General features: G+C 46.0%; 2 protein-coding genes across 2 annotated transcripts in view; one reads left to right on the plus strand and one right to left on the minus strand.

Moving 5' to 3' along the window:
• The first annotated feature begins 5,231 nt into the window (after window positions 1-5,231).
• PPP1R32 (protein phosphatase 1 regulatory subunit 32) overlaps window positions 5,232-23,223 on the plus strand; it is a 346,274-nt gene continuing 328,282 nt past the window's right edge. The window contains exon 1 of the mRNA XM_050956287.1: window positions 5,232-5,276. The gene's annotated coding sequence lies outside the window, so the exon portion shown is untranslated. The remainder of the gene's footprint in view (window positions 5,277-23,223) is intronic.
• On the minus strand, window positions 9,872-17,722 carry LOC127052540 (pepsin A-like). The gene is made up of 9 exons (XM_050956368.1): window positions 17,667-17,722; window positions 15,425-15,581; window positions 14,782-14,899; window positions 13,334-13,452; window positions 12,849-13,048; window positions 11,917-12,033; window positions 11,213-11,354; window positions 10,988-11,080; window positions 9,872-10,009 (listed from the first exon to the last, which is right to left on the minus strand). The coding sequence occupies exons 1-9, from the start codon at window positions 17,720-17,722 to the stop codon at window positions 9,872-9,874; spliced, it is 1,140 nt and encodes a 379-aa protein (XP_050812325.1).

Raw genomic sequence — 23,223 nt, forward strand, 5'->3', positions numbered from 1 at the left:
TTGAATATGAGTGCATCTGGGGTGGCAGCCTCATATATTTGCAGGACAGTCTCACTTAATATCACTGTCACAGAGTCACCAGGCGTTGCTCTGGAACTACTCCATATGAAGCCAGTCAGGACTTTGTGAGAGCATGCCTCCTCTCGCTGAGCATACTGTCAAAAGAGTGAGAAGTTTACACAGCTTCAACCTTTCTGCGGCTGACCTCGGAGCATTCAGCAACCCCTTCCACACCATGCGCACCCCACAGCGATTCCAACCAGGTGGGGCTCCTTGGGAAGCAAGAGGACTCTGCACCCCAACTCCACAGTCAGACATGACTCTCAGCCAGTCAGTAAAACAGAAGGTTTATTATTCGACAGGAACAAAGCGTAGAACAGAACTTGTTAGCATAGGAATCTGACTTTCTGCCAAGTCCATCTTGGGGAGTCCTGGTCCAGAAGATCTGGATTTCCCCTCCTCCAGTCCCCCACAAGCAGACTGCCAGCTTTCAGCCACCTGACCTCAGACATCCGCATTGCTCCTTCCCCTTCTCTTTGTCTTGCTTCCCAGGCAAAGAGTCACCTGGTCGTCACCGGTTGCATTCCCCTCCTGGGTCTCAGGTTATGAAGGGCACCAGTCATAGCATGCGTGCAGGCAGCTAAGCTGCCTTACCTGTCCCAAAGGTCTCAGCCAAAGTCACAAACCCCTATTCCCACTACCAAGATATTGATGCAGCACACAGGGAAACTGAGGCACACACAGTATTCATGCAAAAGAGTAAAACTTGCATAGGCTCAACAGTAAGACTCACATAGGCTCACATACAACATAAAAAGGGGAAATCACCACTTCTTCACAACCACCACTGTTGGTGACCATTGATTTCCATCACAGATGCAGGCTGCATCATGCTCTTCACATGGCAGAAGCCTTCAGAATCCCAAATCATATGGCTCTTCTTGTTAGGTTTATCCGTCTCTCTATATTCTGCAAATCCCCAGTCCCCAGGATATCAGCTTCTATTACTGCAGTCTTCTCAGTTCTCAGTATTTTGTTAAACCACATGTCTGCAGGTGACAAACCACATGTCATTGGTACCATCCTGTAACTGAACTGTCCTAAGCCTGGCTCACAGTGTAACTCCAGAGCCCTTTCCAGTAGCCGCTTTATTATTTTAACATCATTTTCCACCAACCCATTGGTTTGGAGATAATGGGTATCTAGCAGTTACATGTCTAAACCCAAACTTTGCTGCAAACTGCTCAAACCCATGCCCACTAAACTGCTGCCCATCGTAAGACTTTACTCTGTCAGGTATAACATGGCTACAAAAATAGACATGCACAATCACCTGTTCAGCTATAGTATCTTCCAGTAAGGCTATCTCAGGAAAATGAGAATAGTCTAGAACAGGGGTCGGCATCCTTTCAGCAGTGCTGTGCCGAGTCCTCATTTATTCACTCTAATTTAAGGTTTCGCGTGCCAGTAATACATTTTAACATTTTTAGAAGGTCTCTTTCTATAAGTCTATAATATATAACTAAACTATTGTTGTCTGTAAAGTAAATAAGGTTTTAAAAATGTTTAAGGAGCTTCATTTAAAATTACATTAAAATGCAGAGCCATCTGAACCGGTGGCCAGGACCCAGGCAGTGTGAGTGCAACTGAAAATCAACACATGTGCCGCCTTCGGTGTGCGTGCGATTGGTTGTCTACGCCTGGTCTAGAATGAAGACATCATTTTTTTCTGGCCAGTGTAAACAAATCTCTGCCTACTTTTCTCCAGGGGGCCAATTATTCCTGTGCCACTAACATTGGCCCTTTTGCTAGACTTGGCCTGTACTTTTGGCCTATACGAAAAGCCTTGATAGCTTCCTCAAAGTTGCTGTTCATTTGAGGCCAGTGTAAAACATTTCCAGCGCTTCTCTTAGATTTCTCAATTCCTAAATCTCCTTCATTTCTCCTTCATAACACATGTTACTATAGCACCTTATGACGCCCCATCCTGATTCTTTTAAACATAGTCCCATCTCATACGGACAGCTCCCACTGACCTCGATAACAGGGACTGGGAATATGCTGTCCAGGACACTCTGTGCGTTAATTGCTGCAGGGTGTCACCCTGAGCCATACCTCCAGCAGTCATACTGCACATTTTCTGTGAGACTGGAAAGCTGTTATTGTTTAAAACAAAAAGATTCTTGAAAGTTCTTGCAAAGTGTTGGAATCCATTGCATTTCATGCATCTTTATCTCACATGCCAGGCATTATCCTGGAGCTGTACGCACTGTGGCAACCAGCACAAGCCACATGCTCTTTTTGCAGAACTTAGACTTGAAAGTGTCCACACCTTTCTGCCTCAGGTCTCTTTTCTTGCAGTCTTTTGGATTCTCTACCATGTCCACAGTCTCAGAGCACTGCCCACCCTCCACAAACTTTCCCTCTGGACTGGGTGATTTCCATTGCTTGACAAGTTCTAACAGATTTGTCAATGGTTAATTATGGCTCTTCCAGTGGCCTCTGAGATTTTTGTTCCAGGTCCCAGTCACAATCTGGACTCTTATCAGGGACTCAGTTTTAGCCTCCCCAAACTTCAAAGTTCAGGTCTTCATCCTCAAATCAGTCACAAATTCTTGCAGGCTGCAAGGAATTCTGAAATGGGAATAGCACAATTGATTATCATCAGCCAACATTCTGTAGAATAGACTATATTATAGACTAGCAGGGGGAGCTGCCGGTAAGGACTGAGGGGCATCAGAAGAGCTGTCGATGTGTCAGGCCTGAGGGCTGGAACCGCATGGTGGCCAATGGCTCAGGACTGAGGCGCTTTAGCAGCACTGGGTGTGTATTTCATATCCCAGGGCTATAATAATGAGGTCAAGATTGAGAGGCCTTGGCAGAACTGGATGGAGACCCAAGACTGGAAAAGCAGGGGGTGCTATACGACAGGATTTATCCCTACTGCTTCAGGATGCTACAAGGTGCCTGTATTGTCTCTCTGGTGTCAGATGTCTCAAAGCAAACCTCCCTTCTCTAAATCTGAGATCTAGTTCACCTCTTTGATGAAAAACCTGGAGCAAGGAATGGAAAATACCTGCCCATTTGTGAGACTAACACCAGATGCCAGGACCTCACTGTGGGGCATCAGAGGACATCGGATAAGCTGATTTTCAGTTCCGCTCAGATAAACTTGTTCAAACTGATAAGTTTTCATACACAATGTGGCAAAGTTAGGACTGCCTACTTCCAGGCACCTTTCTTAGGGTTGTCACTGGCCTAAGGTGACTTCACTCCCAGGCACATGGAAATCTCATCCCGTTCCTGTTTCTGTGTCCCCACAGGGTTAGGAACGGATAGTACTAAATGGAAAGCTAAATGCTATTATTTAATCTCATGAGATTCTCATTGTGCTTTCTGGCAGAGCAGCTGCTACCAGCATGTGGGCACGTGGCCTGGTACCCAAGTCCATGGGTAGCCTCCTGCCAGGAATAGGAAGGCTGCAGTGTCAGGGCTAAGCAGTGAGGCCTCCCCACAGGTCCCAGCCATGGAGACTTGAATCCATGATCTGCTCCTGCTGCAGGTAATCACTCGGCAGTTTGGGGGAGATCCATGATCTCCTTTTCTCTCCTCCTAAATCCTATGTCATGGTGAACTTACCCTCTACCCAAAGAGGGTTGCACATCTCTTCCCTCTTCTCCTCCACTGGTGGCCTCCATAGCCCACAAATGCCTTATTCCTGTCATTCCCAACCACAACTTGCCATTTCCCCTAGACCTATTGAGGTCATGTCTCCTTCATCTACCCACACCCAAGCCATGTCTTCACACCTAATCCTTCCCTACCCTGACATACGCCCCTAGGAAAAAGTGGAGAATTCCACCATATTTCACCTACAAATATCACCCAAGAGCTGTCAGATGACAAAGCCTTTCACTGCAGAACTGGTTGAGCTGGAATCAGCACCATACAAGTAACATGCGCTGGAGCCCACTCCCCTGAGTCAGCCAGTCGCTCAGATTCATGCTGCACATCCTTTTTCCAGTCCACTAACTGCAGCTCCCTGTGCTGACCTTGGCTCAGAATCATACCAATGAGCTAGAGATGTAACACTCCAAATCCCAGTTCCCATACAGACACTAGTTCCACACCACATGGCAGTATTGTAACTGGGGCCCAAGGTGTGGAAAACTCCATTCCCATGGTGGTACCCTCTCTCCCAACAAGGGTCCAGTCAGAAAGGAACCAATGACCGCGAGGTAAATGTCTTCATATCCAGTTCCAAGTCTTCACTGCTGAGCCCATATTGTTCTTTAGAACAACCCAGAGGCATTTTATTTCAAACTTAGCCAGCAAACGACCTCTAACTCTCACCTGTTCCTTATGAAAGGCATCCCCATGTTCAGGTCACAGCCACGTGAAGATGGAAATCTATGAACTTGGAATGTTTTCCAATCTACTCATAGGAGTCAACGTTTCTGTGGTTGGTTTAGAGCTGTACCTGCACAGCCTCTTCTCCACACAAGCCCAGGAGAACCAGTATCTCCTGTTTACTCCTGGCCAGAGATTTTCTGGAGCATGAAGCTGGCATGGTCAGCTGGGGAGTTGCAGTAAACCATAGAGCTCTGCTAGGAATGTTTGCAAAGCCAGACAGTCAAGAAAAGGAATTTCAAAAATCAGCAGGGCTTGAAAGAGGTTGGGGAGACCTTCAGCTCTAGGTGACTCCTAGGCAGTGAAATTTACAATGGTGTGGGACAGCTGCTGGAGGACAGTTAGGGTTGACATAAGTCACACAGTGTCTACAGTCACATTGTGTCACCCTAAGAACATTGACTGTGGGCTACACTGCTCGGGGAGCTGGTGTCAGCTTAACAGGGCGCTTACAGTGATGAGATACAAATTCAAGTGTAGCTACGTGCACAACTCAGTCAACATCAGCTGCCGGGCTTTGGCCTAACTCTGTGCTGTAGGCCAGGCCTCTGACAATAAGAGCAACTATTTTGGAAAAATGTGTCACTCTGACTTAAAGGAAAAGGACTCAGGACTTATCTATGCTGGGAAGTTCATTTGTGTTAAGAGAAGGTGTGAATTTAAAGCAGAATTGCTGTTCCTGATTAACTCTCTGTGTGGATGCTCTTATTCTGGAATGAGTGTCTTATTCTGAATTAGCTGTTCATTTGAGTACAGTATAAAATGTCTCTAGCCCTTCTCTTAGATTTTCCAGTCCCTAACTGATCTGAGGAAGTGGGTATTCACCCACGAAAGCTCATGCTCCAAAATGTCTGTTAGTCTATAAGGTGCCACAGGATTCTTTGCTGCTTTATGTATCCTTGTTAACATATTTTTCTATAATATGTTACAGGGCCTCCACCCTGGTTCCTTTAAACAACAGACCATCCGGCACCGAGAGCTACCCCTGAATTGGTCGTATGGCTGGAAACTCAGTCATGGCCACCCTGTGCTGATAGCTTTAATCACGTTCTGCAGCAACTCATCCTGTGCTCTAGCTCTAAGCAATCACAGTCCTTATACTACGGAGACGAGACAAGGATTTTTTTTAAATCAGATTGACATGTACAATATCAAACCCTGGACTTTGCTCCACTGCACTCTGATCCAATGCTCTCCAGAGCATGTCCACAGCCATGAAATCTCTCCCAGGTTTGTATTCGATTTGCAAAGCTTACAATTGTCAGTGCGAAAATTCTCTATGTTCTCACGGGGGGTATCTGCCAGACCCCTTTTGGCAATTGGTGGTTTATAGTCAGTTTCAGCTCACACTGCCCTCTTATGTATATAACAATGAGATATTCTTTACTAACAGGGATTAATGTCAAAGTCGCATCCTCCGTTTGAGCATATTGACACTCAGGTTTTGTTAGCGCTTGCTACACAAGCTACTGCTCTCCACTTCACTAGCTGCTGTAAGAGAACTAAACCATTGAAAGATACAGTTTCCCACACCCACAGGATGCTGCCCTCCCTGCTGCTTGCCCTGGTCATGGAGGCAGTTCCTGCCATCAGTTAGCGGATGTTCTGCGTGGACTCAGTGAGTTATTATTTGTACTGGAGTAGTGCCAGAGGCTGCAATCAAAATCCCATTCTGCTAGGCACTTACATTGCATGTAATGAGAGGCTGCATCTGTTCTGAAGAGCTTCTGAGCTGAACAGACAAAGGGAGAATCATTAGTCCATTGTACAGATGGAGAACTACAGCACAAAGCAGGAAAGTGACTTGCCCAAGATCCCACAGGGCATTTGTGGCACAGCCAGGAATTCAACCTAGGCATCCTGAGCCTCAGGCTAATGCTGTAAACATAGGCCATAATGGGAGGAGACGTTAGATTGTGCATTTTACACTGCAGCTTCTTGTTACTCCGCTAGGTGTAGAAGGCCTCATAAACGAAGTCAGGCCATCAGCTTTTGAATCAAACATTACTATTCCCGGTGTAACAAAGCTGTCAGAACAGCTATGAATCGGACCCTTCCGCTTCCTCCATGTCACAGTCACAAAGACTCAGCCATACTGTTGCAGCACATGAAAATGAAAATTGAGTTAAACTTATTGCAATTATACTGTGTGCATTTAGCTATTATAACTTAATGAAATAAATACGCTATAAAGCTAAGGGTTAATTAAAATACTTTTAGATGTCAGGTTAAAACTTGCTCTAGGCTTGCAATTTTTGCTAATTAAAATTTTTAAAAAATTAAAATAAAAAAAGTAAATAAAAAGCTTAAATTTAAGCACCTTTAATGTGAGAGCTCATGATAATTAAAATGGTTACAAATGTTTATTAATCAATAGGTAATTTAAATTTAAAAAGGCAATGACCCAAAAGGAGTCACTATAGCCTGTGTGTTTTATAAAATTAATTATGAAAAAACTAAATAATAAAATATACTGTAAAACAGTTCTCTAAAGCTATCCTTACAATCTTTTTCCTAACACCTTGCTCCCCAGTTGTCAAGGCTGGCTGAGCAGGCAGGGAGAAACCCCAGTGCACCGCTACTGCAGTCACCGGTTGCCTCCCTGTAGGGAGGCCCTGTACCTACAGCACCCACAGTAATGGCACATTTGGACACTGATGGGTGGAGGAGGTTCACAGTTTGTGTGGAGTTTGAAGGAGTGGTGTTTGGACAAAATTTCTTGTTAAATCAATGTGCCACTTATTCTCTGAGTAGTACCCAAAATAAAACCCGTTTGGCCCTCCGGCTGGAATGAAGACCGTACAGGGGTTCAGTAAGGCAAAAAGAACTGTTCCTTTTTTCAAAAATATATTGTATCAGTTACATAAATTAAAAAATAAATAAATACATACATAAAAGACCATTTAGTTTAATAAATCTAAAAAGGGGATTTTAAAAATTAATGTCTTTACAAAATTTAAAACGTTAATTAATTTTGCAACAGGGTTCTATGAAAAATGCCTCCTGGCACCTCCTAAAAGCCAGTAAAAATTTTGGCAAGCTCCTAAGTAACAGCCCTTAAGGCACCTAAAGAGCTAAAGTGGCCAATGTGAACTCCAGAAATTCTAGCAATTGCAAAAAACCACTGGGAGATGTAGGCCAAAAATAAAATAGAATGTGGGAAAATTGAGGCAACAACCCTACTTACAGATCCCGAACCCCTACGCCAGGAACAGTACAGCTATAAAAAAAAGGCAGAAGCCAACCTAACCCCTGCCCCCAGTTGATGAGCTTTTAGGCCAATGGCTTTAGTGGAACAGTCAAGTTTCAGTAATGCTGCCCTCTGGCCGATCCTTAAAAGTCACAGCAAGATCTGAAGGTGAGTAGTTGATTTTTGCCCCCTTAATCGGGTGACAGACCCATGGCACCCATAGTGGCTACGTAGCAGAAGATAATAACCTCCAGCCTAGGCGGGGACCAGTGGTTTTCAGTTTTGAATTTGGCCGATGCTTTCTTTGCTATCATTTTACATCCAGACAGCTATTACAAATTTGGTTTTACCTTTCAAGGAAATCAGTTGTGTTTTCCCAGGGTCCCCACGGGCTGAAGCAAAGCCCCTATTATTTGTCATGCCCATGTAGTTAAAATGTAAAATAAAAGAAAACCAGTGTAATTTCTTATGTAAATAATATCCTAATTTGCACTCAAACAACAAAAAATGGGAAGTATTAAACAGGGCATTACAAAAAATTCAGGAAGCTTGGTTCATTGAAAACACGTCGCAAAAAGCCCAGCTGTGTTCCCAACAAGTAAATTATCTTGAAGTGACTTGGAACAGGGAAGGTGTTCCACTAATCAACAAAAAGAAGAGCTGAGTTTTAAATTACCAGCTCCCACAGATGTCACAGCTCTTAAATCCTTTCTGGGAATGCTTAATTTTTCCCAAAATGTTATGAAGGGGTTTTCAAAAAAGGGCAGCTCCGCTGCATAAGTTGTTAAAGAAGGGGGTGAAATGAAACAGGGGCCCTTTGCGGCAGGAAGCCAGGATCCAGATAATGCAGGCCTTAGTCCAGGCTCCAGTGTTAGCATATTCCCAGGTGGGACAGCCATTTGTGCTACAACTGTCAACTACAAAAATGGAATGGGAAGCGGTACTAAGTCAGAACCACGGAACAGGGCTCCATCCTATGGCTTATGCCCTTAAATAAAATAGAAAGAGGGTTTACTCCTAATAACAAAGGAATCTTAGGGCAACCAAAAAAGGCATAGCCCCTATATTTGCAGCAGCAAAAAAAACCTAAACAAATAGATTTAATCACCCTTCAGAGTAGGACCCCAGTCTAGTAGAGATCATGGCAAAAAAAATACAGAAAATGGACAGTGTGGCAGCATACATCCAAATTAATCCTAACCACTAAAACTAAACTCACAAAGGTAGTTTGGGTGGTACCCACAGCATTAAAAACAGAAATTATTTCCCTAGCCCATGAGAAGGGGCATTTGAGAGTAAAAGAAATCTTTAGCTACATTGCAAGCACCTGGCTGGTGCCAAATATAAGCAGCAATATGAAATAATTTGTAAATAACTGTCTGTCCTGTACAGCCAATAATGTTAATTCAAAAATAATCAAAAAGCCTCTAGAACACCAGAGAATAGAGGGGCCTTCGGCTCATTTACAATTTAATTACATTGGCCCTTTAGCAAGAAAAGCCAGGGGTAGTCAGTATTGTTTAGTAATTGTTAATCTGTTTATAAAGCGGAGTAAACCAATCCTCACCCAAAACAGCACAGCCCAAACAACAGCCCCTGTGCTGATTGAACCGGTAATAACCAGGTGGGGTATTCAAAAAAAAATTGATTTGGATCAAGAACCCCATTTCATCAAGAATACTCCTAACAGACTTGTCAAGCCATTCAAATTAAGAAGAAATTGCGTATAGCAGGACACCTCCAAATTCAGGCCAGTTAGAACGGGTTAACCGCACTCTTAAAAAACTTTTTAAAAAATTGTAAACCAGCAGAGTAAGGATTGGGATCAGTGACTACCATGTATTCTTATGGTCATAATGGACTCTGGAGTTATCCCATTCAAGGCAACACCTGTAAAAGACATGTGCCTTTCAGAACAATGGTGGGTAGGTGGAGCAGCGCTTACAAACTGCAACCCCGGTCCTTACAGACCAGTAGATGCAACAGCTGTTAAAAAGTTGTTGCTAGTACTCATAGGCAGGTAGGTGTGGCCCTAACAGCCAATGTTCAAAAAATGAATAAAAGATGGGTCCAATCCTAAACCTCATCAAAGAGAAACAATTGACTCAAATGCTCTTATATTCCTTTATTCTACTGGGGGTAAGATTACAGGATAGAGGGTGAGTGTGGGGTGGAGGGTCACTAGATCGATACGTGGTGTTGGGGCTCTAGAGAAACGGAGACTTTCTGGGGTCACTGTTCCATGGGAGGGTCCTGGGGATGGTGCTGTGTTCATGCCAAAGAGGCCAGGGCCACCTGGTTGTTGGCCCTGTCGAAGACAACATAGTACTGGCGGATGAAGACGTCTCCGAGGATCCAGAGCCCATCAATGTCAATGCTTTCAAAGCCGGAGGTACAAGAGCCTGACTCCTGCACAGGGGAAAAGGGACATGGTAATGATTGCGCTGGAACTTCAGTGAGATATCATACTGTAGGGCCTGCTGGTGCCTCTTACCATCTTGGGCTAGGATCTCAGAGCTCTCAAACCAAGTAGCATTAGGCTGGGTAGGGCTTTGATAGGAGACCTCTATGGGCTGCAGGGAATGACACTGGTGAGTTGGCCCCTATTTCTGGTGCTGCTTGGATGCCTAACTCCCAGTGAGCTAACTTTGTGGATCTGGGTCTCAGAACAGCCCCAGTTCTTCAGCCTGAGCCTAAGGGGTGCAGTCTGTCAACTGGGAAGAGAAGCAAGGTCCTGACCACTTCTGTTCATGACACATCCCTTGGGGAGGCAAAGCATGCTCTCTCCAGGCTCCTGGCCTGATTCCAAAGGGAGCGATTACATTCTGCCACTAGAAATCCTGCTGTGATTATAACTGGATTTAGGGTTTTCCCACTGCCTGCTACCAGCTGGTGTTGCTGTGTGCTGCTAAAGCAGCTTGCCTGTTCCTCCCCAGACAGGAGCAAACTTTTACCACGGGGGAGGAAAATTCCTTCCTGATGCCCAAATGCCAAGGCCCTGGAACGCGAGGCAGTGATCTCTCTTGATCTCACCTCCTAGCTGGGGTAGCTGCTCATATAATTCTCCTCTAACCCAGTAAAGCTCCCACCCTGGTGATTTCCTGTGGTGGCGAGTTCTACAGGCTGCCTCGCTGCTCTTCCGGTATGTCACTTTCACTGTGGGCCTGCCTTGACCTCAAACATCCCTTCCCTGGACCCCTCTGGGGGAAGTGCTCTCTGCCGCCCCACTCTCATACTGGGGCCAGACTCGGAACTTCGTCTCAGTGATGCTCCTGCAGGCTCATGCCGGCTGTGCAGGGGGCAGCTGCCAGCACACTCAGCGCAATGGCCTCATGCACGAGCCTTGGCTAAGAGGCCCCGAGGCAGATTTCTGAGCAGGACACTCACATCAATGATGTAGGCACTGGCGGGCACAGGGAACTCGATGCCGTTGATGGTGAAGACGATGTTGGGCAGGCTGCTCATGGCACTGCAGCTGATCTGCAGGGAGGAAGGCAACACATGGAGAAAAGGTTAGACATGTCTTGGGCAGTAGGTTCTCCAATGAGAGAGATGGAGCATCACATCTGTGTGTAGCAGACACCTCTAGAAGTATCAGTTCCTCCTCCCTGCCCTTACCATGCCATCACTGGCACCAATGTAGGAGTTGATGCTGGAGATGCCAGTAGAGGGCCCAGCCAGCAGAGAAGTGCCAGTGTCAATGATAGCCTGGCAGCCACCAGAGCAAGCGATTGTCTCTCCGTTCATGGTGACACTGCAAGAGAGAGAGAGTCAGGGGAACATCCCCAGGAACACTTCCAATCTCATTCCCACTCAGCCCACGAGCCAGCAGTGAGAGGCCTGTAGGGTGAGTCTTGTTGACTGCCAAAAACTTTCCCCTGATGTTTCAGCCTTCACCTCTCTTTCCTTGGCTATTGCCCATCACTCCTCGTCCTACAACCTTCTGGGACTGGGACCCATCTACCCTGGGGGTCACAAACAGCTGTCAAGGGATCATGACCATGCTGCCCTTTACTTTATTGCTAAACAGAGGAGAGAGGGGTCCTGGCAAAGGGGACGCGAGGGTGGGGATGCTGCCCTTACCCTGCCCCCCTACTAGTGGCAGACACAGGTCATCTCTGGGTCCTGGTATTGGCAAGGTGGAGAACCACTCATCTAACTGCCTCACTGGTGAGTCCCTTTCCTATAAATCCACCTTGTCTCTCATCTTGTCTAGACTCTAAGTTCAGCTTCCCCCGGCTCCCACATGCCTCTCCTTTTGCCTGTCTTTTCCAAGTAACATTATCGAAGGGGAAACACCAAGGGTTGGGTGATACCTGTCCATGGTGATTTCCCAGTAAGTCTCAGCAGAGAGAGGGATCCAGTTGAGGCTCCCAGAGTAGTAATATGAGTCGATGCCACCGAACATCACGAAGCTCCCGCTCTGCTCATCGCTGGAAAAGGGAGAGAGGAGAGTCAAGGAGGATGTCTGATGGTCGGCTAATGAGACAATAGCAAATGCTCCAACTGTTAGAGAAGGAGCACAGCTGGGCAGTGCTGGACTAGAGTCAGAGCTGGGCACATCAGCATCTAGTAGCAGAGATAGGACAGGATGGTTGGATGAGAAGTGTGCCTCACCCCCTGCTTTGATACTGCTTTGGGCTTTCTCTTCCTAGATCTCAAAAGCTAAGCACATTTGGGCCTGGCCAATATGTGGATGGGAGACCACTGAGCAAAGGCCTAGATGTTTGAGGCAGTGGTGTCAGTCACTCAGTAGGTGCTCTTTTTTTCCTCAGAGTCAGTAGTGAGCAGATGGTTCAGCTTGGTGCTAGAAGGTGATAAGCCACGGTACCATCTGGGTGACTTGTTAGGGGGAACTCTTCTCCCAAGAGTCTGGTTAATACCAATGCCCTAGTGTTTATTTCTGCTCCCACTTGCAATGAACAATGGCCATGTTCCACCCCAGAGGTGGCTGCTTTGGGGGAAATCTGATGCAAAGGTTGCAGGGATCACTCATTGTGAGAGGTGCTATAGGAACATGAATCTCATGGGGAGGGATAGCTCAGTGGTTTGAGCATTGGCCTGCTAAATCCAGGGGTGTGAGTTCAATCCTAAAGGGGGACGTTTAGGGAAAGGGGTAAAAATCTGTCTGGGGATTGGTTCTGCTTTGAGCAGGGGGTTGGACTAGATGACCTCCTGAGGTCCCTTCCAAGCCTGATATCCTCTGAGTCTCACTGCAGCAGATGGGCTGTTTCCAGCCCTGACTTACGAGCTTAGGTAGACAGAGAAGAGGTCCTCAGACACCAAACCCTCATTCATCATGTTGTCAAAGACGGGGGTGGCTCCAGAAGAGGAGATACTGGGGAAGGCCAGACCCAGGATCCCGTCAAAGGGGGCATAGTAAAAGTTGGTGCCAGGCTCGGTTTCACTCAGACCAAAGATCTGGTTGGTGTCCTCAATACCTCCAACCTTGGGAGACAGATGGGGACAATCAGACACACCATGGGAGAAACTGCCAAGTCTGCCACAGGGTCTTGATGGCCTGGGGACTTCTCAGAGGCTGGTGTGCCATGCACTGTGGTCTCTCCCCCATCTGAGTATATTCTGTGAATGGTCTCCTTGCCTTTTTTCTATCCTCCCTCTCCCAGTTCACACCCATACTCTGTGTTAGCTTCCCAGATGCATCCTGTCCTTCTAACTCCTAATTTTTCACCATGTCTGCTCCAGGGGCTTTGATCCTTTCTTGTGATTTACCTGGACGGTGTCATAGCCCAGGATTCCAGTCATGCTGCCAGTGCCGTACTGGATGGAGAGGCTCTGGCTGGTGGCCTCGTAGGTGGAGGAGTCTGATGGGTTGAAGCGATTATGGTTTGCTGCAAGTACAGAAGAGTCAGATGGTCACAGACTGACACTTGTAACTCTACCCATGTGTTGTATGGAGAGCCTGGGGGACTAGTGCAACGGTGAATTCCTTGATGGGACCAGGGTGCCTAAGAGTCACACATTGCAGTATTCAGCATTGCCACACCTGAGTGCCTTTGTGGATCTAGCTTCTTATCTTACTAGGGCCCGTTCCACTTCTAACACTGTGTAGTACGTGGAGGAACAATGGAGGGAGACCTACTGCTCTCTGGCTTTCTGAGTGAATAAATATCGATGATAAAAATAAAATCTGATGTTCTAAAATGTCAGTATATTTTTCTTTTTTAAAATAAGCCTATTTAAAATTAACTTTGAAATTCTAACAACGAATGGTAAGGCCTAAAGTTACTAAAATCTACTAAAATCATTTAAATTAAATATAAAGATTATTATTAAGCAGTGGCTTTAAAGAAAGTCCACAGAACAGGAAGATTTCACTCACTCTGCACCTGGAACCAGAGTTTCCTTTGTTTCAGTGCTAAACGAGCTTTTGAGATAGCAGTAGCCTCTTCTGCAGGTGCAGAGAGAATACTTTCTTCAAGTCAGTTTATTAATTGGTTCAGTTCATGGACTAGTTCATTCCAACTTAAGAAACCGATTGGGAATTGGAAAAGTGGGAACACTGGTTTTCCTCTTCTAATCTCTGAATAAAAGCTAGGTGTGAGAGGATGAGCTCTACCAGCTTTAAAATCTTAAAGGACACGCTGGTCAGAAACAATAGTTCAGTTCACTGACTACAGATGATACTTCCTGTTTCATAAATCAATTAGTTTTAAATGCAAAATGTTTGGTAAATTTTTCTTTCTTGTATATACAGCCCATTGAAAGATGTTTTAACTAATTTCTTTAAAAAGTTGGATTTTGAATTTTAAAGTGAATTCCAATTTCCATCCAAATTGAGTCTGTTATAAACCAAAAATTAATCATTATGTAGCTAATAAGAAATACCTCCTGCACCATTTTCTAAAATATCTGAGATATGAACAAAGTAAGAATTTGAATAAGTGTATATAAAGCTATGTTAATTGCTTAAATCTATGTGTATTGACATAGTGTAACCCCCTGATTTCCTAAAGGAAGTACCAAATGTCATGTAAATATATAGTTGCAAGTCAAGCTGTTTATAGTGATAACAAACCAGTGAGAATCAACTTCCTTCAGAAAAATAATTAAAATCACTTATTTCATTTAAGGTTCTCCCTTGCTAATGTAAATCTCTATGATTTCAGTCGACTCGCCCAGTTGGAATGTCAAGGCAAGAGACGTTGCAGGTGACTTACTGCAGGCTGCACTGGAGCAGTACACGGAGGGCACCCACAGGTTAGAGGAACCGGTGTCGAAAATAACAGTGAAATCCTGAGCGGGCGTACCAATTGAAATAGTTCCATAATACTCCATCTGTCAAAGGAGGAGAAAAAACAATGGAAAAAGAGGAAACCCTTGCCATCCAAGAGCTAGATCATCACCTGGAGTAAACCGGCGTAGCTCCACCAGCGGAGGGTCTGGGCTACAGTGTCTTTGCAAAAGACTCAGCCTGAGCTGGTGTTTCTCTGCCATCACTTTGCCCAGCATGGCTCCTAGCAACTCCTGGCATCCAATAGCCACAGGCAATCCTTTACACAATTATTTAGCCTCAGACTCCTGAATGTCAGCATGTGGAAGAGCATGATTGGAAGAAGGCAGCCAGCAGACCCTGAGAGTGCTATTCCCAATGCTCTTGTTAATGCCATCCAATGACAGTTGGGGGCTGGGAGGCCCATCACATGTTTTTGGCTCACGCAAGATGGGAGCTTGGTTGGAAGCACATGGGTGGGGGAGTGGGGTTGGGACACTTTTGGGAGGAGGAGAGATCAGCTGTTGGCAGAGGAGTGGGAAGCTTTGATGAGGAGAGGGAGGCTACAAGACCTGCTCTCTTGTACTCACGTCCATGTAATTTGTTAGGGGCTCGCTGGCAGCGTCATTGGCCAGGTTGGGGAAATACTTGGAGGCCGGATTGTATGGGTTTTTCTTCAGGAAATCCTCCAGCAAGCCATGTTCCTTAAGGTTCTGCCTCAGGGATTTCCCCTTCTGCAGGGGGACCCTAATCAACAAGAGTAGGGAGAGAGACCACTCAATAACAAATAAACAATAGACAAGCCTTTTTTTCAGAGCCTACAGTGCAATCCAGCTTTTACATTGCACTGAGACCCCTTATTACACCTAGGATTATCGAAGGAGTGTAAAGGAGTTGGGTGCCCAGTGCACTGCAAGTCAATTGGAGTTGGGCACATAATTCCCATAGGATTCTTGGAAAATCCCAGCCTATATGTACTAGAAGAGAGACTGCTCAACATTCTGGGTGCTGTACTGTCCCTTCCCTGTAGACGTTACTGTTGAAATAGACAAGATGGACAAAGGAAGGATTAGCCACCACCTTGACTCCGTCAACCATGCCATTCTACTTGAAATCACGTTCTCCCTTGGCTTCCATGTCTCTCCTTTCATGGTTCTCCTCCTACATCTGTAGTCACTCCTTTGATGCCTTCAGAGGATCGGCCCTCCAACATTCTGCGGGAGTCCCACAGGACTCTCTCCTTGGGCCTCTTCTATTCTCCTTCTACCCCTTATCTCTGTGAAATCTCATCCGCAAAAACAAATTCCACTACAACCTCTATACTGATGACTCACAGATCTGCCTTCCTCCTCCAGACTTGTCTCCTTCTGTCCAAACTGAAATCTTGACTTTCTAGGCCTGGCTTGATGGGAGTAATTGAACATTGAGGAGGCCTCTTTTTAGGAGGCAGGATTAGTAACATACTGTGAATAGATCAGCAGGCTGAACACAGAATATCTGTGCTAACCAGGACAGGTAAGTGCATGGTAAGCCGAGAGACCGAATGGCTGAACTAGCCAAGATAAGGCAGAGAACATCCAGGGAATCATTTACAAAGGACAGAATAACAGTGGACGAGATAAGACGGGAACATAAAGATGAGTAAGTCACACATGGCTTGGATAGAGAATGCTGTACAGGGATTGGTTCCTACAAAGAAAGCCAATCCCAAAACATATGAAACAACTTTTCTCTAGCTCCTCACATCCAGGCTATGTCGAAATCTTGCAAAATCTTCTTGCATAAATTCCCTGAGATGCAGTCTTTCTTATCCCTTCACACAGCTATAGTTCTCATCCCAGCTCTCCTCCTTTCACATCTCAATTGCTGCAACTTTCTTCTCCCTGTCCTTGACAAATGCCGTTTTGCCCCATTCACGTCCATTCAGAACATTGCTGCAAAGATAACCTTCCTAGCAAGTCACTTTGAACATGGCACTCCTCTCTTTGGGTCCCTCCACTGGCTCCCCCTGCTCCATGATATCAGACATAAGCTGCTTGTCTTCACTTCCAAGGTCCTTCGCACTCAATCCCACCCTACCTCTCACTGGCTATCAAGCTATTGATGCCCATATCCCACTGGCCCATGATGCCAGCCTCTACTGCCAACTTGGTAAATTTTCAATCAAGCACCTTCATGCTTTCTCCCACTTGCCCCCTATGGTTGGGGGGTCCTCCCCATAAACATCTGCAAAGCTACCTCGCTGTCCTCCTTCAAATCCCTCCTTATAGAAGCTCTCCTTTGTCGTCATGCCTATAAAAAAACCATAACAGTTTGGTTGCTGGTGTGCAGAGACCACTCTCCATCAAGCGGACTGATTGTTTACTTCTAGTCCCCTCTCTGTCTGCATATCTCTGTTGTCTCTTATGTCTCACTGAGGGAGTTATCTACTTAGGGAAGGGACAGTCTTCCAGTGACTAGCGCAATGGAGTTCTGGTCTATGACTTATGGTCCTAGACATTACAAATAAGAAACACTAATATTATCGTAGAGAACTGATCCCTGGAGAGAGACTCTGTCCCTTGCCCATGGTCACAGAAGGAGTCTGTGGTAGAGCCAGGTATTAATCCAGATCTCTCAAGTGCCACTCCAGTGCCTTAACCACAAGACCTTCCTTCTTCATTCCTCTTCTACAACACAAAGCTAAGGGGTTATTCCCAGCTGCTGCCTATACAGGAATGGAGAGTAGAGAAGAGAATGAGAGAGGTGCAGACACTCCCCTTGATTATCACACATTGTTATGTAGAAAGCCAAGTTCAGCAGCCCAAAGTGGTGTGTTCCCCCAATACTCACTTGGTCACCCGGCACTGAGAGAGCGCCACCAAACTCAGGAGCAGAAGCCACTTCATGATGTTTTCTGACACACAAGCCAGTGGTGATGAGTGGTGAATGTAGAGAATTGCCTGGGTGCTGCTTCTTATAAACACAGCACCCAATGCTTCTCTTATCGCATTAATAGCCCTGATAAGAAATGTAAACCTACCCGATAAGATCTTCCAAAATGTCCTTAAATGGAATTTTGAAGAACACTCAAAGTCCATAGATTTCCACCTTCACTTGGCTGTGACCTGAAAATGGGGCATGGTCTAAAGGGAAGGTGTGAGAGTTCAGGGACGTCTAAGCTTTGAAAAGCAATGCCTGGGGCCTGCTTTAGAGAATGGGACAGGAGGCACAGAAGAACTGGAATGGGATACGGAGACATTCACTGATTGGTTCTTCATTCCAGTCTAGCCCCGTGCTGGGAGAGCAGGTACCTCAATGGGATTGGAGCCTTCCACATCTTGGGCACCACTTGCAATACAGCCATAGAAGCACAGAAGTGTCTGACTGGAAGGGAACTCAACAGGTCATCTAGTCCAGTCCCCTGCCTGCACTCAAGGCAGCCATGCAGTGGGGAATTGGTTTCTTTATGGGAATTGGGGTATGACTTCTTCCAATGCCGGACTGGAGCAGCTGTCAGCCCCAGTCCATCAGAGCAGCAGCCTCATGGCTGAAGCAGCGAATGGGCTTGGCTCAGCCCCCTTGGGGCTGGAGTAGCTGCAGTCAGCCCCTGCCACAGGAGCAGCAGCAGGTCTGGAGGCGCTGCTGGAGGACAGCCCCTGACAGCACTCTCACTGTTAGAAACAACCCTACTCCCCACCAAGTTCCTACTCTTCCCGCCCCCAGCAGGGATCAGATTCATACCAATGACTAAGGCTTTGTCTACTCTGACAAGTGAAAGACAAACTTTTGGCGTTTGATAGGGGGCTTTCCCTTCCCCCGCTTCCCTGGTTCTTTTAATGCAGATGGAAAGCAGAAGACCAGAAGTTCAAAGTGCAGACAATGCAATGTTTATTAGGGATAGTTCCAAGCAAACATATTCTGAAATCCTTCATAGCAGTCCGTCTTATCTCTATATGCTCCCCTATTCCCTCTCCCCCAGGCTCCCATTCCCCTATTACCATTATTGTTTCCCTTCCCACTCCCCCTCCTTCTTCTTAGCAGGCCCAAATATACCTGCACTGCACGCCTCTAGTCACAGCCCTTTTGACTTATGGTCATGTTCCGTTCTGGAGAGTCGTGAGTTGGGGTCTTCATCCCACCCCTTTGGTACCCCATGGGAGGGGTAAGGAGTGAGGTTATGCTCCGGTCAGAGGCAGGCATTTCTCTGGTCTTTTAGTGTTTTATGTCCTCGCTTTGAGATAAGGAGTTGAGGCAGTTTCAACTGTGCGCTCATATATTGTACTCCCACCATGCCCTGCAACACTTTTCGCTCCATCCCTTATCTGTCGCATTAAACTAAAAGACTGATTGTGGGAAATGCAACACACAGCTTCTTTGTCCTTTGTTCTTCACACATATTAGTAAGGATGTAAGAGTATTAAACATCAAACCCAAAATTCTGTCTCGGGCCAACAAACAGGCTTAAAAGCTAACAGCATTCAGAGGTGCTAAAAAAAACACACACACACACGCTCTCGAAAGATAAACGTTCTGCCAATGACAAGTGCTGGTGTGAACAGTACTTTGTATGCAGCACCGTTGTCCGGCCAAGAACACTAACGCCACTTGTTGCAGTTGAAGTTTTCTGTTGGCAGGAGACCTCTCTCCTGACGCCAAACAATGGCTACGCTCTGCACCTTTTAGTGACACGACTGGAGCGGCTTCGCCATGTCTCTAACAGCTGAGCAATGTAGACATAGCCTAAAGTTAAGAGTGTCTCACGGATATTTTTAGTAAAAGGTCATGGGCTTCTGTGAATTTTTCTTTATTGCCCATGTAGGCCCCTGTTAAAGGGCAAGAAGCAAAATCTGAACCTTAGAGTCCAGAAATGAGATACTAGCATGAATTTCCCTAAGCTTAATTACCAGCACTGGTCATCTGGGAAATTCAAGAATGGAAGATGGAGCCATTTGCTTCTCATTGTGCCAGTCTGGCCACAAGCTGGGGAACGACTGGCTCAGAAGCATTAGGATTAGCATACAGAGCCTTCCACTTCTCGGCCTCTAGGTACAGTCTGAGTCCAAGTCAAGGGATGGATGTTTGGTGGCCCCATGTCAGATGAGTGCGGAGGAGATGGGTCTCAGTCCCAGACCCTGGTGGGACAGGTGCCCATATTGCCAGATAAATTAATCATAAGGGGCACTAATTGGGCCCCTTTATCTCAGTATACAAGTCAGAGATCAAATGAGTCATAGAAACCAGTCCTCTCTTTTCTCTCACGTTTAGAGGTAACCCTTTCAGATCACAACTGTAACAGTTATTTGATTGGGGACAGAGGTCTTTGCTGTCCTGGGTCCTTCAATTCACAATAAGAGATCTATCCGTGATGCCCCTTCCCTTCAGCTCCCTGTCTGGGTGAAGAAGTGTGTACCATATTGCCTCCCACTGGTGGCCCTGTTAAGGCTGAAGGTCTAGAAATTATGGAGATTCTATTCGACTGACTCATTGCCCTGATCTAAATATTTGATGAATATGCATGAGCTCACCGACAGAAACAGCAGAAAAAGTCTCAATTACAAGAATTTAAACCTGACAAAGCTCCAGTGTGGAACAAGTTTTAGGAACACAAGAATTTCCAATGCTCCTGGCTGGCTCTGGTTTGGTGCCCAGGTAGCTCTGAGAGCTTCTGGAGCCTCTGCCTCTGTTTGTTCCTTCTCCTGGTCTCAGTGGAGGGCTGTGTGATCTTCAGGAAACACTCTGGCCCAAGGGGCTTGAAAGAGCCCCTCTTCACTCAGTCACTGAGTTCCACCTGCCTCTGCTTCACAGGGCCTGGGCTTCTGCAGTGCCCTTCCCCACGACTTCCTGTGTCTGGGAAGCTGAATGCTCGGAAAGGTACAATTCCCAATGTCCAGCCACAACATGATAACAACACCACTCAATAAAAAACGTTTATAGAATTCGCTCCTCCAAACACTTAAAACCATCCTACTAACTTGCTAATAAAGTTCAGTTAATCTCCGGTGCCCTGTGCTGGTCTCCCTGCCAGATCAGCACTATTGTTGTCAGAAGGTTATGAGTCTATTTTGTTCCAGAGGTGACATGTCATGCAGCTCATCTGTCTTGATCTGTTACCTAAGTGAGACCCTCTCAGGCCAAACATCTGACTTTGCAACCCTCCTCCTTCTATTCTGGATATGGAGATGATGTCTCCTATCCCTCAACAGTATGAGGCCATCTGGGGTGACAGCCTCAGACAACTGCAGGGCAGTCTCCTTAATACCATCGCTGTTGGAGACCATTGATTTCCATCACAGATGCGCGCTGCATCATATTCACAATTTGGTGGAAGATCCTGGGATCCCAAATCATCTGGCTTTTTTTTAATTTGTTTTCTCTGTCTCCCTTTATTCTTCTGCAAATCCCCAGTCCCTGGGATAGCAGCTTCTATCATTGTAGTCTACCCAGTTCTCAGCACTCTGTTAAACCACATGTCTGCAGGTGACACACCACGTTTCATTGGTACCATCCTGTAACTGAACTGTCCTAAGCCTGGCTCAGAGTGCGACTCCAGAGCCCTTCTCAGTAGCCGCTTTATTACTTTAACACCATTTCCCACCAACCCACTGCTTTGGAGATAATGGGCATTTAGCACTTACATGTCTAAACCCAAACTTTGCTGCAACTGCTCAAACCCATGCCCACTAAACTGCTGCCCATCGTCAGACTTTACTCTGTCAGGTATAACATGGCTAGCAAAAATAGACATGCACAATCACCTGTTCAGCCATAGTATCTTCCAGTAAGGCTATCTCAGGAAAGTGAGCATAGTCTAGAAGGAAGACATCATTCTTTTCCAGCCAATGTAAACAAATCTCTGCCTACTTTGCTCCAGGGGGCCAAGTATTCCTGTGCCACCAACATTGGCCCTTTTGCTAGACCTGGCCTGTACTTTTGGCATATACGAAAAGCCTTGATAGCTTCCTCAAAGTTGCTGTTCATTTGAGGCCAGTGTAAAACATTTCCAGCGCTTCTCTTAGATTTCTCAATTCCTAAATCTCCTTCATTTCTCCTTCATAACACATTTTACTGTAGCAGCTTATGAAGCCCCAGCCTGATTCCTTTAAACATCGTCCCATCTCATCCGGACAGCTCCCACTGACCTCGATAAAAGGGACTGGGAATATGCTGTCCAGGCCACTCTATGCGTTAATTGCTGCAGGGTCTCACCCTGAACCATACCTCCAGCAGTCACACTGCACATTTTGTGTGAGGCTGGAAAGCTATTGTTATTTAAAACAAAAAGATTCTTGAAAGTTCTTGCAAAGTGTTGGAATCCATTGCATTTCGTGCATCTTTATCTCACATGCCAGGCATTATCTTGGAGCTGTACATACTGTGGCAACCAGCACAAGCCATGTGCTCTTTTTGCAGAACTCAGACTTGAAAGTGTCCACACCTTTCTGCCTCAGGTCTCTTTTCTTGCAGTCTTTTGGATTCCCTACCATGTCCACAGTCTCAGAGCACTGCCCACCCTCCACAAACTTTCCCTATGGACTAGGTGACTTCCATTGCTTGACAAGTTCTAACAGATTTGTCAATGGTTAATTATGGCTTTTCCAGTGGCCTCTCAGATTTTTGTTCCAGATCCCAGCCACAATCTGGACTTTTATCAGGGACTCAGTTTTAGCCTCCCCAAATTTCAAAGTTCAGGTCTTCATCCTCAAATCAGTCACAAATACTTACAGGCTGCAAGGAATTCTGAAATGGGAATAGCACAATTGATTATGATCAGCCAACTTTCTGTAGAAGAGACTATATTATTGACTAGCAGGGGGAGCAGCAGGTAAGGATTGAGGGGCATCAGAAGAGCTGTCGATGTGTCAGGCCTGAGGGCTGGAACCGCACGGTGGCCAATGGCTCAGGACTGAGGCGCTTTAGCAGCACTGGGTGTGTATTTCATATCCCAGGGCTATAATAATGAGGTCAAGATTGAGAGGCCTTGGCAGAACTGGATGGAGACCCAAGACTGGAAAAGCAGGGGGTGTTATACGACAGGATTTATCCCTACTGCTTCAGGATGCTACAAGGTGCCTGTATTGTCTCTCTGGTGTTAGATGTCTCAAAGTAAACCTCCCTTCTCTAAATCTGAGATCTAGTTCACCTCTTTGTTGAAAAACCTGGAGGAAGGAATGGAAAATACCTGCCCATTTGTGAGACTAACACCAGATGCCAGGACCTCACTGTGGGGCATCAGAGGACATCGGATAAGCTGATTTTCAGTTCCGCTCAGATAAACTTGTTCAAACTGATAAGTTTTCATACACAATGTGGCAAAGTTAGGACTGCCCACTTCCAGGTGCCTTTCTTAGGGTTGTCACTGGCCTAAGGTGACTTCACTCCCATGCACATGGAAATCTCATCCTTCCGT

This window comes from Gopherus flavomarginatus, chromosome 5 (assembly GCF_025201925.1).
Source record: "Gopherus flavomarginatus isolate rGopFla2 chromosome 5, rGopFla2.mat.asm, whole genome shotgun sequence".
Classification (NCBI taxonomy): Eukaryota; Metazoa; Chordata; order Testudines; family Testudinidae; genus Gopherus; species Gopherus flavomarginatus.